Source organism: Macrobrachium nipponense, chromosome 7, assembly GCF_015104395.2.
Source record: "Macrobrachium nipponense isolate FS-2020 chromosome 7, ASM1510439v2, whole genome shotgun sequence".
NCBI lineage: Eukaryota > Metazoa > Arthropoda > Malacostraca > Decapoda > Palaemonidae > Macrobrachium > Macrobrachium nipponense.
Window position 1 is genome coordinate 51,889,870 of NC_061109.1, and position 13,363 is coordinate 51,903,232.

The 13,363-nt window shown below is 45.5% G+C and overlaps 1 protein-coding gene and 1 long non-coding RNA gene across 3 annotated transcripts in view; one reads left to right on the forward strand and one right to left on the reverse strand.

The window, feature by feature from the left end:
• The window catches only part of LOC135217342 (uncharacterized), a 222,594-nt gene extending 222,253 nt beyond the window's left edge, over positions 1-341 (reverse strand). Inside the window, exon 1 of the long non-coding RNA XR_010315110.1 lies at positions 178-341. This is a non-coding gene — a long non-coding RNA (uncharacterized LOC135217342). The remainder of the gene's footprint in view (positions 1-177) is intronic.
• Positions 342-1,102: 761 nt separating this feature from the next.
• LOC135217440 (COMM domain-containing protein 3-like) overlaps positions 1,103-13,363 on the forward strand; it is a 77,398-nt gene continuing 65,137 nt past the window's right edge. The window contains exon 1 of one of the 2 annotated variants that reach the window (XM_064253309.1): positions 1,103-1,374. In XM_064253309.1, coding sequence (XP_064109379.1) covers positions 1,200-1,374 — 175 coding nt within the window. In that variant the 5' untranslated portion in view covers positions 1,103-1,199. The remainder of the gene's footprint in view (positions 1,375-13,363) is intronic. The other variant, XM_064253308.1, reaches the window with a different exon arrangement.

The following is a 13,363-nucleotide window of genomic DNA, read 5'->3' on the forward strand; positions in this document are numbered from 1 at the left end:
GTAAATATGCTTTCACTATTTTGTGTTTAGCTATATGTTCATAAGTTACTCATAAGTCATAACATTTAATTACTTTTAATTCCTGAACTTTAAATGGGTTTAAAGCAAACACGTCACTTCTCAGCTCTCCTAAATTCCAAAATATAAAGATTTAAATGCATGACTGTCTCTTCTTACCTTTTAATCCAAACGCATCACATCCAACAACGGCGCCAAAGCAGTCAGTCACCTTCCCTCTCAAATCGTAAACAGAACTTTCTTTAACAAATCCTCGTCTTCTATCGAGTGCTAATAAAATCCCAGGAATATCTGCCACTTGCTATTTTCATAAGAATCCAACAAACAAAAAAACTAATCTCATTTTCCTCCTCAATCCTTCACAGACAAAAAGAGTTCTTTAGTAATTCATTTTCTAACATAAGCAGCGCGTCAGACCTACTATACACAATTAAACAAGAGAACAACAAACAGTCGACGCTTCAGGGTACTTCCCTCACACTTACTCCCGTCGTCTGCTACTATGCTTGGTGAAGATTTCAAAGTTTCGAACACTCGGAAGTTCGAACTAACTGTTTTCAAATGTCCCAAGTAATCTTGTAGAACAAGGTGCATTTTTATAATTAATGGAAATTATGTGTACTACCAAAGTTTAATAAATAACCGATTTTTGCAAATAAACTTTCGGCCTTTGTGAAAGCATTCCCTGTAGAATGTCGGAACTAAAGACATTTGCTCAAGCTTACGTGGTACTCGAAACCTTCCATGCTTGTTTGCTCAAAATACGGTGTTCTTACCTACACATATTTTGCTGTAATAGGATTGCTTTTTTACTTATTTTAACTGGCAATTTGTGTACTTAAAACAGATATTTAGTTTTTTTATATATTAGGATTGTTGTTTAAGATTAGAGCCAAGTAGGGGAAAATGTAAACAAAAAATGTCCGTTTCTCTTAATTTAACATTTCATGATAAAATAGAACTTAAATTCTAAGAAAAAGACAGGAGAAGTACCACGGTTTCGCTTCAGTATGAATACTAGACGTAGATATAGAATTAAAAATGATGCAGTAATTGTCATTCTTACGAATATTAACAAAAAATGACAAACAACTATACTTTACAACCACTCCGTTCGAACACTTGTGCACGCCTCCTTTCTAAATCTAAAATATCAGCCATCTCAATGACAGTTCATTGCGATGGAGTTCTCTTTAGAAACATCGTCTTCCTTACGTATGTTAGGAGATGACTCAAAAATTGATGAAGAGAGTTTCAAAGCTATCCTTAGTGAAACTATCCAAGACCTAATGGGAAATGTGGATTTACCATCCACGGCCACAGGCCTAAGTGGTACGAATACAGCCTGTGATGGAGGTAGGTTAAGTTAAAGTACCAGAGATACCTATTGCTGTAAATATTTACATATGATCCAGAAATAGCTAATTTAATCATTAATTTCAAGATTAGTTCCATGTACCCTCAAACACATGGCTCATAGCCTAGGTAGTTATATTTTCCCTACCTGTAGGGTAAGTACCTAGGTTAGTACTTACTAGGCTAGCTAGGTAGGTAGTACCTAGTACCTAGTTGGTAGGTCTTTTAACCGGTATTTGAACCCTCACACTTTTACTGTTTGCAACCAATCGTTTGTGATGATCGCTGTTTATTGGAGTTTCTCCAGGTAATTCTAAGCCCTCATTCCGCGGTAAAGTATACGTAGTCTATGCCAGTTGACATTTTCCTACGTTATTTTACTTACTGATCAAGAATTTAAGGTATTATTTTACTTATGGACATTAATTGCTTTCAACATATAATATTGGTTTTTCTGTTGTATTAGCCTATGATGTGATTTGAATGATTTTAAGGTTTATTTCCATCGCAAATGAATACTTATCCTTCCACCACCCCTCCCCCTATAGATAACAATCTGGGGGAACCTCCTTGGGAAGCAAGGTTTTGGGTGGGGGAGACAAAGTAGGTTAAAACAGGGCAAAATGGAGGAAAAAGCCATAAATATAAAACTCAAACATATAAAAATGGACCTATCCCTGGAGCACTCACAGATTTGCGGGCCCACTCGACCGCTGACCGAAATCGGGGGAAGAACACCAAAACCAATATGGCGGCGATACCAAAACAACAACAAACAAAGTAAGGAGCGACTACATATCCGCGACGATCGATTTGTGTGTGCTGTCAGTAAGGCCATGACGGAACGGCGCTTCGCGCCTTATCCGCATATTTAAAGATTCTTGGCAAGCCCGACATGTTCTGGTAAGAGGTAATGTTGCGCTGCGCGCGCTAGCCACAGGGGTTACAGTAAGGCTACTTAGTGTGGCGGATGGATTTGGGTGTCGCGTCGCTTACACTGAAGTCCTTTCGTCCCTACAGAGCGATCACATCTAAAGGCGTTTCTGTTGTAGTCGATCCGACAAATAGCTCCACAACACTCGCATTTTTTTGCTTTAGAATTAAATTATGTCTTTGAGCATATTCAGTCACAACTTCTTTACCACCACTAGACAAATAATGATAATATTCACCGTAACCCACATTGCACTGCAAACAATCGGTAGGAAATTGAAGGTCTGTCAAAATTAATGCCAGAAGGGCCAGCCACTACCTCTGCCATACCTACAGGAAGACAAAATGCCGGTTTTTGCTTCATTATTCGAGTATTCAGTCAAACAAGAATACCACTGGACACTGGACAGGTAACTTTATTACTCCGCAGAAATGCTAGTGAAACTTAGTTTTCAACTAAAGTCGTTCGTAATTAGTTATGAAACCCATGACTTCACAACGATGTCACACCTCTCAGCCAATAGTGAGTAACTGGAACTGCTTTTGTTTGCGTAAGAAAGTAAGTTAGAGGGCTCATAAAAGTAAACATTACCGTAGAGGAAACACCTCTCCCAACTTAGGAAAAAAGTTCGAGGTAAAAACTTTATATATATATATATATATATATATATCATATATATATATATATATATATATTATATATATATATCTATATATATATATATATATATAATATATATATATATATACTATATCTATTATCTATATCTATATCTATATCTATATCTATATCTATATCTATATATATATATATATATATATATATATATATATATATATATACACACACATACGTACATACATACACAGTAGGTCCCCGGGTTACGACGGCTCCGGCTTACGACGTTCCGAGGCTACGACGCTTTTTCTTAAATATTCATTGAAAAATCCGCCCTGGGTTACGACATTTGTTCCGACGTTACGACGCTAACGCTTCCGACACTCCGAGTTTAACGCCGAAATTTTACAAAACGCATACTATGATTAAAGTCCTTTATAGTTTAGCACAGTATGATAATAAAAATAAGTTTCTGGTTAGATTACAACAAAAATTTTGAGTTGTTCCGATACATAATACAAACCCTCGGTCCTTTAACAATAGGAAGGTAACTAGCGGCAGCTGGGACGGTCGTAAGCTTCGAAAACAAGGGAGAACGGTAGTTAACTGCTTGTCCGATCGTGCGCGCGCCCCGCACGCCCGAGAGGTGAAGAATCACTTTTGCTTTCGGCCGCGGGTGTGAAGGACGTGTTTTTCGTCATCGCTCTGCCCGCTTCATCGTCGTATGCTTTGTTTATATTGTGTTTTCTACCAATGGTTTGTTTGACTTGAAAATGAAACTGTAAGTACACTGTTTTCATTTTCATTACTTAATTTATGAATCAACATGGAGCTATCGCCGTAGATGCGGCGATTTCCGCTCTTTTCATGAAATTGACTTGAATTATGTCTCGGTGCCGAGGGCGGGCGCACTCGCTCCGAGTCATGTATTTTGGGCGAAAGTGTGTAATTGAAAGATGTAAGTACTCTTTTTCATTATATTTTTGCCCTGTGCGTTCGTTGCCGAGAGCGTGATTGCGCTCGGCACGAGCTTCTTATTTGTATGAATAGAATGCAATGAAAGTGGATTCGCAATGCAGTATTCTTTTCATTTTCATTTATTAATTGCATCAAATTTAATTTTGGATCAATTTCCGCTCTTACCCGGGAATTATTAATCCTTACGATTTATTTATGTGAAAGTGAAAATCGCAAGTGCAGTATTCTGTTTCATTTTCATATATATTTTATGATAGCATCATTTTTATACATTCAACTTCCCTGCCAGATATATACTTAGCTATAGACTCCGTCGTCTCCGACAGAATTTCAAATTTCGCGGCACACGCTACCGGTAGGTCAGGTGATCTACCGCCCTCCCGCCCTGGGTGGCAGGACTAGGAACCATTCCCGTTTTTCTAATCAGAATTCTTCTGTCGTCCGAGCCATCAACATTGTTGTTGGTTCCACTCGATTGGTTTTTCTTTTTTCACCGGCAATTGATCTTCTTGACCGACTTTGGGTGACGTATCTGGATTGTTGGAATTGGCATATACGCTTTTTGTTGGACTGTTTTGTGGACTTTGATTTTGGATTTTTCTTTAAAAATGTCTGACTCTGGAATGGTTGTGAGACGTTGTGTGAATGTAGGCTGTAAGGTGAGGTTGCCGAAAGCTTCGGTAGACCCTCACACTGTATGCAAGGGTTGCAGGGAGTATGAATGTTCTTTTACTAATACTTGCAAGGAATGTGAGAATTTGAGTGAGAACGAATGGAAGAATCTAACTAATTAATTAAAAAGGAGTTAGAGAGAAAGAGTGAGGAAGGCTTCTTACAGAAGTTTAAGTAGTTCGAGATCTGAACTAATTCCTAGCTTGGGATCTTCCCCAAGGGTTAAGTATTGCTACTTCTCCTTCCATTGCAGCCCTTCTCCTATTGCAGAACCTGTAGATTCAGCGAAAGAACTTGCGGATCTAAAAGCAGCCTTCAAGTTGATGGAAAACAAAATGGCTGCCATACAACGGTAATGGCTTAGTGGAATTATTATTTCATGTCTCTCGGCACGAGTCATGATATGAGTGTCCCCAGTGTAGTGGGAGGGCATCTGGGTCGGCTCAGCAACGCTCCTAGGTCTAGACCTCTTCCAAGCTCACATGCCCAGAGGAGAAGGAATGTCGAAAACCGAAAGGAGGTTGTGGAGAATCCCCACCGATCAGGTGTCCCTTCGGCGGTTTCTGTGACACAGACTGCCAAGGATCGCTATTGTAAAAAGCGGTCCTGCATGGTGGAATGATAGAATCGCTGGGATTACTCGTCAACCTCGAGAAGTCGCAGCTGATCCCCAGCCAGAGCTTGGTCTATCTGGGGATTCAGATGGATTCTCGGGGTTTTCGAGTATATCCTTCGCGAGAAAGAATCACTCGAGGTTTGTCGAAAATCTCGAGCTTCTTAGAGAGAAAGAACAGTTCAGCGAGGGATTATCTGAGCCTTTTAGGGACCCTGTCCTCACTAGAAAATTCTTCTCTCTGGGGGGGAGGCTTCACCTTTGCCCTCTTCAGTTTTTCCTGAAAGGGTGTGGAGTTGGAAGACGGGACAACTCTCGACATCTTCCAACTTCCACAAGAAGTAAAAGATCATTTGAAGTGGTGGATCCTTCCTCTTCAAAAGAACGAAGGCGTATCGCTTGCCCTGCAGAACCCAGACCAAGTGTTATATGCCGACGCTTCGGAGTCGGGATGGGAGCGACGCTAGGAGCGAGGGAGGTGTCAGGCACCTGGACAAAGGAACAGGTGTCCTGGCACATCAATTGCAAGGAACTAGTGGCCATACACCTAGCCTTAAAGTTCTTCGAGAGAGAGAGTCAGAGGCGGAGTGATACAGATAAACTCGGACAACACCACGGCTCTGGCTTACATACGCAAGCAAGGAGGCACGCACTCTTTCTCCCTCTATCAGTTAACAAAGACACCTGTTTTAACCTGGACGGCAACGGAAAGAGGCATAACTCTCCTCACAAGATTTGTTCAAGGGATCAAGAATGTGAGAGCGGACAGACTGAGCAGGAGGAATCAGGTCCTTCCCACAGAATGGACTCTACACGAAGAAGTGTGTCGAAGTCTTTGGTCCCTGTGGGGGAGACCTCACATAGACCTGTTTGCGACGTTCCTCTCCAAAAGAATAGAGATATTTTGCTCTCTAGTGGAAGATCCGAGAGCCTTCGCAATAGACGCATTTCTCCTGGATTGGTCGGGTGTGGACGCATACGCCTTTCCCCCGTTCAAGATCCTGGGGAAGTAAGTGCTCAGGAAGTTCGTAGCTTCGAAGAACACGAAGTTGACACTAATAGCCCCATTTTTGGCAGCCCAGAATGGTTCACGGAGGTACTGGAGTGGATAGTTTTTTTGGTGGACTTCCCCAGATCTCTTCCAAACAGACCAGATCTACTCAGACAACCCCACTTCGAGAGGTTTCATCTCAACCTCCCAGGTCTCGCTCTGACTGCCTTTCGACTATCGAAAGACTTGTCAGAGCGAGGGGCTTTTCTCGCAAGGCTGCGGGCTCTATCGCTAGAGCCCACAGAGCTTCGACGAGAAAGAGTATACTAATCAAAGTGGGAAGTCTTTAGGAGGTGGTGTAAGAGTCAGAAGCTGTCCTCCTCCAGTACCTCTATAGTGAATATTGCCGATTTCCTCCTCTTTCTGAGAGAGGAATCACACCTATCTGTCTCAACAATAAAGGGATACAGAAGCATGCTGTCTTCAGTATTTAGGAGCGAGGGCTAGATATTGCTAGCAACAAAGATCTACACGATCTGATTAGATCCTTTGAGACTTCAAAGGCAGCTACTCCTAGAACACCTAGTTGGAATCTAGACGTGGTCCTGAAATTCCTTTCATCGGATAAATTCGAGCCTTTACATCTGGCTTCCTTCCGCGACGTCACTAGGAAATGCTTGTTCCTGGTGTCTCTCGCTACAGCCAAGAGGACGAGCGAATTGCACGCTCTGGATTCCACAGTGGGTTCAAAGGAGATGCTGCCATCTGTTTCTTTCCAGACAATGTTTCTGGCAAAGAAACGAAAAAACCCGTCAAAACCTTGGCCCAGAAGTTTTGAGGTAAAAGGCCTATCTAACCTCGTAGGCAGAGAGATAGAGAGGTCTCTCCTTGTCCAGTGAGAGCTCTTAAATATTATTTAGAGAGGAAGAGACAGATGGGAGCTTGTCAACAAGGTCTTTGGTGTGCGGTGAAGAACCCCAAAAGACTCATGTCCAAGAACGCCTTGGCTTTCTTTGTGAGAAGCGTTATTACGGACGCTCACAAAGAACTGCTCGGAGGAATCCTTCGTCTTCTAAGGTCAAGACCCATGAGGTGAGAGCAGTAGCAAACGTCTTTGGCGTTCCAAAAGAATATGTCTCTGGAAAAAATATCCATGAGACTACATATTGGAGGTGCAATTCAGTGTTTGCATCTCATTATCTGAAGGATTGTGAGAGTGACCTATGAGAAGTGCTTCTCTCTAGGTCCATTTGTATCAGCAGATACAGTGCTGGGTCTTGGAGCAAAGACTGATCCTTAAAATATTTGATTTTATCGTACATAACCCTTGTCAGATATGTGCTTGGTTTTCTATTAGCAAGCTCACGGATGTCGCACGGGCGCATAGTGTCATTGCTGGTAGGGGATCAGGGATATGTATGGCTAGTCGGGGAGTACAAAATTTTTTTTTGTATATTTTGTATAAATGAACATGTAATTATGTTTCGAGTTTTTTGGGTTGTTTGTAAGGAGTTCGGGGATAACTCCTTGCAATCTTAGAACTAACATGGATGTTAGGATCAGGTGATCGGGATCGGTGTTGTGCCCCTTGAACAAGGTGTATTGTCATGTTAGTGGAATAGCACCCCAATGACAAAGGCCTTTAGGCTCTGCCAAGTAAGTGGATAAGACCCCATTGGCAGACCACAAGAAGAAAACTCTTAGCCATAGATCAATATCTCGCTGAGGCTCTTGAGGCTAAGCAGACTCCAAGGCAGTAGCCGCAAAGTCTTCAGCCTAATAAGGTAGGAACCCAAGGTTTATTAATACCTACAACATATGTTGTTTACCTGTCTATTTCAGTAGTTAGCTGTCTCTTACCCACCACCATGGGTGCTAATCAGCTAAGTATATATCTTGGCAGGAAGTTGAATGTATAAAATGATCTTGTCATGTTACAATAAAGTTTTATACATACTTACCTGACAGATATATACGATTAATGGCCCACCCAGCCTCCCCGCAGGAGACAGGTGGAAGAGAAGAATTCTGATTAGAAAACGGGAATGGTTCCTAGTCCTGCCACCCAGGGCAGGGCGGTAGATCACCTGACCTACCGGTAGCGTGTGCCGCGAAATTTGAAATTCTGTCGGTAGACGCGGAGTCTATAGCTAAGTATATATCTGTCAGGTAAGTATGTATAAAACTTTATTGTAACATGACAATATCATATTAATATGGATCAAGTTTCCGCTCTTACCCGGGAATTGATCTTTCCCCCTTTAAGTTCTATGAAGTGAATCGCAAGTGCAGTATATTCTGTTTCATTTTCATATTACTTTTCACTGCTGTGCGGGGGTAGGGGAAGCGAAGGTCTGCCAGGAAGTCGTCGGAAAGCTCTCCCGCGACTCCCTTGGTATCCGATTCTTCGTCTTCTTTCCTGCCCCCCGCTCAGCTTCTTCGTTGTATTTTGTATTTGGGGTCTTCCTTGGTTGCGTTCGGGGGTGGGGCATGTCTCCCCCCCGTGCGTGAGGGAACCCCTCTTACTAATCTGTCTGTGCTACCGCAGGTGCTACATCCGTGGGAGATACGACCTTGGACAGGTATGGACCACTGCGGCTGCAGGGCGTGCCTAGCATCCACGATCTGCTGCAGCGTCTAGCGAGGTCTGGGGCGGTGACCTTGGAGCGGTCTCCACTACAAACCTTCACGGCCGCCTTATGCTGCTCCCTCCCCCCGCTGGTCTACACTCCCATGCTGTGTCGGTGGAGCCGTCTGCCGCTACTAGGGGGCCGGTCGCCGCCGTACCGAGGAGGGGTATGCCGCCGCCGCCGCCTGTGTTTTCTTCGTGTTGCCTTGCCCCAGACTTCCGCTGTCCCAGCAGGCTCGCCCCTTGGACCGGCCGCCAGTAACCAAGGTTCCCGCTGGCTGCCAATGATTCTACGAAGGCGATGGCTGGGCCTGCCATACCTGTCGCTGATGTGGTTCCCGCTACTGGCTTGGCTGTCCCTTCTGTGTTTACCGCTGCCGCTGTTCCTGCCGCTCCTGAGCTGGTTGCTGTTCCTGTCGCTCCTGGTTCCTGCGCCTGTCCATGCTGGTCCTGCCCATGGTGTGTCTTCCCCAGTCCCAGGTCCTTCCGGACAGGTGCAGTCGGGCCGTGTTGCTTCGGCAATAGGCCCGACTCCGGCCTGGATGGAGGACCTGACGACTGGTCCTGCGTGAGCTGACGAAGAAGAGGAAGGTGTCATCTTCGTCTTCGTCTGCTGCTGCCTCTTCCCCTTAGACTTCTAAGGCCCCAATAAGCCGAAGAAGAAGAAGGCTGCCTCCCCCCCCCCCCCCCTAAGAAGTCTCCTTCGGGAACTTCTAAGGGCCGTCCCACCTCGGTGGGACGGGGGGTCCTTTCTGCTGGTCCTCCTGCTCCTTCGGGAGCGGGGGCCCGTCTCCCCTTCCTTAAGAAGAGATAGACAGGGACCAGAGGGAGGTATCGGTTAGCACTGGTACTATCCTCGCCTGGTGCTAGCGGCGATGCCGCTACGCCCGAGGTCCGGCTCGGTCTCCTCGTTCGCGTGGGAGATCCCGAGTGTACGCTCTCCCTCGGGAGACCGTGCAGCCAAAGTTTCGGCGCCAGAGTTCGCTCGGCGCCAAGACCGCGCACGGAGCAGAAGGCTGGCGAGAACCGCTCAGGTGACTCTCGCCAGGCCAGCGGTCCGCTCTCGCAGCGACCAGCTGGTAACCGTGGTTTTCCCCCTAAGAAGACTCCTTCGGGGAACTTCGAAGGGCTCGTCTCACTCCGGTGTGGGACGGGGGGGTTTCTTCTGCTGGTCCTCCTGTTCCTTCGGGAACGGGGCCCGTCTCCTCTTCTGAGAAGAAGAAGAAGACGGGGACCAAGGGTGTGCTGGCTACCGCTGGTACACCCTCGCCTGGTCTTGGCAGCTCTGCTGCTAAGCCAGGTACCGGCTCGGTTTCTCGTCCGCGAGAAGTTCCGAGTGTACGGTCTCCTTCGGGTGACCGTGCAGCCAAAGTTAAGACGCCTGAGTTCGCTCAGCGTCATGAACGAGGCACGGAGCAGAAGACTGTCGAAGCCGCTCAGGTGACTCTGGCCCAGGCCAGCGGCCGCTCTCGTAGCGACCAGCCGGTACCTCGTGTGGACGTGACAGTCTCTGACCGACCACGGGTTGAGGCTGGAAGAGGTCCCCCAGGTCCCCTCGACCGACGGTACCAGCCTCGGCTGGTACCAGCAGTTTGACGTGGCCGCGAGGACGCTCACCGGTCTCACCGCGAAAGTGAGCTCTGCAGGTCACCTGACCGCCGCTCCCACAGGGACCGGGCGGTATACGGTAACCAGCAGCAGCTCGTCTGACGCACGGGGACCGGGGTCGACGTGCTCAGTCGAGCCGCTCGCCACAGGTGAGCGGCACGGCCAGGCCTGCAGATCGATCCCCACCGCGGGTTGGTGATCGGCTGCAGCCCCCCACGTACGCTGGTCCTGCCAGCGAGCCGGGGAGCGTCAGGTCTGTCTCTCCACTACCTTCAATTTCCTCGGGGCACGCCGGGAAGAGTGAGGTAGCTAGGAGTGATCGTGAGAGGTTCGCCGCTCCCGATCCCGTCACGACGCCGCACGTGCCACGTATGGTCTTAGGACCAGCCAGGACGTACGCGCAAGTGATTTGGAGGCGACCGTCAGGGGGGGGGAGGGGTAGCGTCAGTTCTGTCTCTCCAATACCTTCAACTTCCTCGGCATACGCCGGGAAGAGCGAGGTATATAGGAGGAGTGATCGTGAGAGATGCGCCGCTCACGATCCCGTCACGACGCCGCACGTGCCAGGTATGGTCTTAGGACCAGCCCAGGACGTACGCGCAAGTGATTGGAGGCAACCGTCAGGGATCTGTTGCTGGTCTTCTTCTGAAGGAGGAGGGTCTTGGGAGCTGCTCTTGTTGGAGGGACTGGACGGTCCTACTCCTCAGACGCTGTAACTTCCGAGATTCAGAGTAACTTTGCCAGGTTATTGCACTGATTCGTCAGCACAACGACCTGGGGGAAGGATCGCCGCTCCCACACCGCAGAAGCCCATGTCTCTGCTCGAGTCGTTTTGGGGTCGGAGAGGAACCCAAACTGACGGTGGGTTTGCCGCGATCGGAGCTTGCCGATTCTGTCTTGAACCAGTCTCTCTCGTCTCCGGACAAGAAGCTCTCTCAGTTCTGCCGGTCGATCAAGCTACTTCCACCTCCTCTACTGCGACAGCGGCGTTTCTACGTGTCTTCGGACACCGTATTTAAATACTCCTTCGGTCCTCCTGAGAGGTTTCGACCTCGACGAGGACTGGAATGAGTCGGGAGGCAAAACTGTTCCGAGGAACAGAAGCCTACTCGGAGCCAGCGATAGCCGATGAAGAGCAAGAGCTGGGATGCTGGGCTGGAACATAGAATAGCCCTAAATACCAAACTAAGAGAAATGGTAAGGGGCAACCTAGCTAAAACTCGATGTAAAAAACGAATGAACGTGATATAGTAAGCCCGTAAGTATAAGAAGTCCCAGTATGGAGGGACCGGGAATCTTAACGAGGCAGCATGGCGCCGCCACGAGACAACCGGGAAACCGTATATGACCTATTAGAAGGAAAATACTGGTTCCTGGAAGATAAAAATACAGTAAAACATTACTTATGAGGCACTTAACTTAGCCGTTGCGATGGCAGAACGTTCCATGATAGATGGTGGGATAAATCCTCGTGAAAATAGCACAAGCAAAAAATGCGTCCGAACGCTGGCGCTAATAATTAAGGATGACCGCTAGGGGCGCTGCTGTCCGTGGCGTCCTCTAGTAGTAGTAGTAGCGGCTGCATCGCCCGTTGGTATCGGCTCTCTCTTGTGGAGATTCTGATTGGAAGGTCTAATTGGTGAATGTCTCGTGGTAGTGTTCCCACTCGCCCCTATTACCATACCGACACTTCTTTTTAAGAGTGAGCGAGTCAGTTTTACTGACATTTTCTTAATTTTGTTTTTCTCTGGTAATTTTAGATTAATTTTACCTAGAAAGAATGATATTAAGGATCCCTTCATAGGCCGACACGAGCTGAGCCCAGAAAAATATATATTATATATATATATAAAATATATATATTATGTATTATGTATATATTATATATATATATATATATATATATATATATATATATATATATATATATATATATATATATATATATATATATATACGTATATACATATACATATATACATATACATATACATATACATATATACATACACATACACACCCATACATACAGTGTTCCCCCCGTATTCGCGGGGGATGCGTACAGACCCCCCCGTGAATAGTTAGAATCCGCGATTGTTTTGGAACCCCTATAAAAGCGCTAAAAGCAGCCTATTTTGTTGGTTAAAACAAATTAAGAAAAAACCACTAAAAATTTTCATACTTGGTTTTTTAATAGTTTTATCACAAAAAGTGCATTTTATGATAAAATTGATCACAAAAAACCAGGAATTTGTGATATTTCTCATAGAAAAATACCGCGAATGCGCGAATTTTCCGCTAATAATGCGGGGAGACGTTCCCGAGAGAAATCCGCGAATGTGTGAGTCCGCGAATCCGGAGAACGCAAATACTGTATATACAGTAGTACCTCGAGATACGAAATTAATCCGTTCCGAGGTGCCCTTTGTATCATGAGGTTTTCGTATCTTGGACCACATTTTACATGTAAATGTTAATCCGTTCCAAGCCCTCCAAAAACACCCCATTAAATTTCATAATAAAGCTAAATTGACCTATAAACAATGAAATACTACAACAATTTGGACCATTCAATACCTAAATTAAGACTAAAAATGCAAAAACCTGTAATAAAGTATATACTATTAGTGTACAGAATATTATTACTGTAACGTAAATGTGGAAGCTTACCTTTCGAGTAAGGCTACGTACATACGTAACTATCCAAGGAAGATTGCTTCTGCCTACGTACTTTTTCACAATGTTCCTGTGTGAGCCTTTTCGGGGGGTGTCTTCTACAATGATTACACTTATGAAAAGCGGCTTTAATTTCTGCCATTTTTTTTTTTTTTTTTTTTATGTAATATGTACGTACGTACACTTTAAAAAAATATACGTACATACTACAATGTAACTATCCAAGGAAGACTGCTTCTGCCTACGTACTTTTTCACAATGTTCCTATGT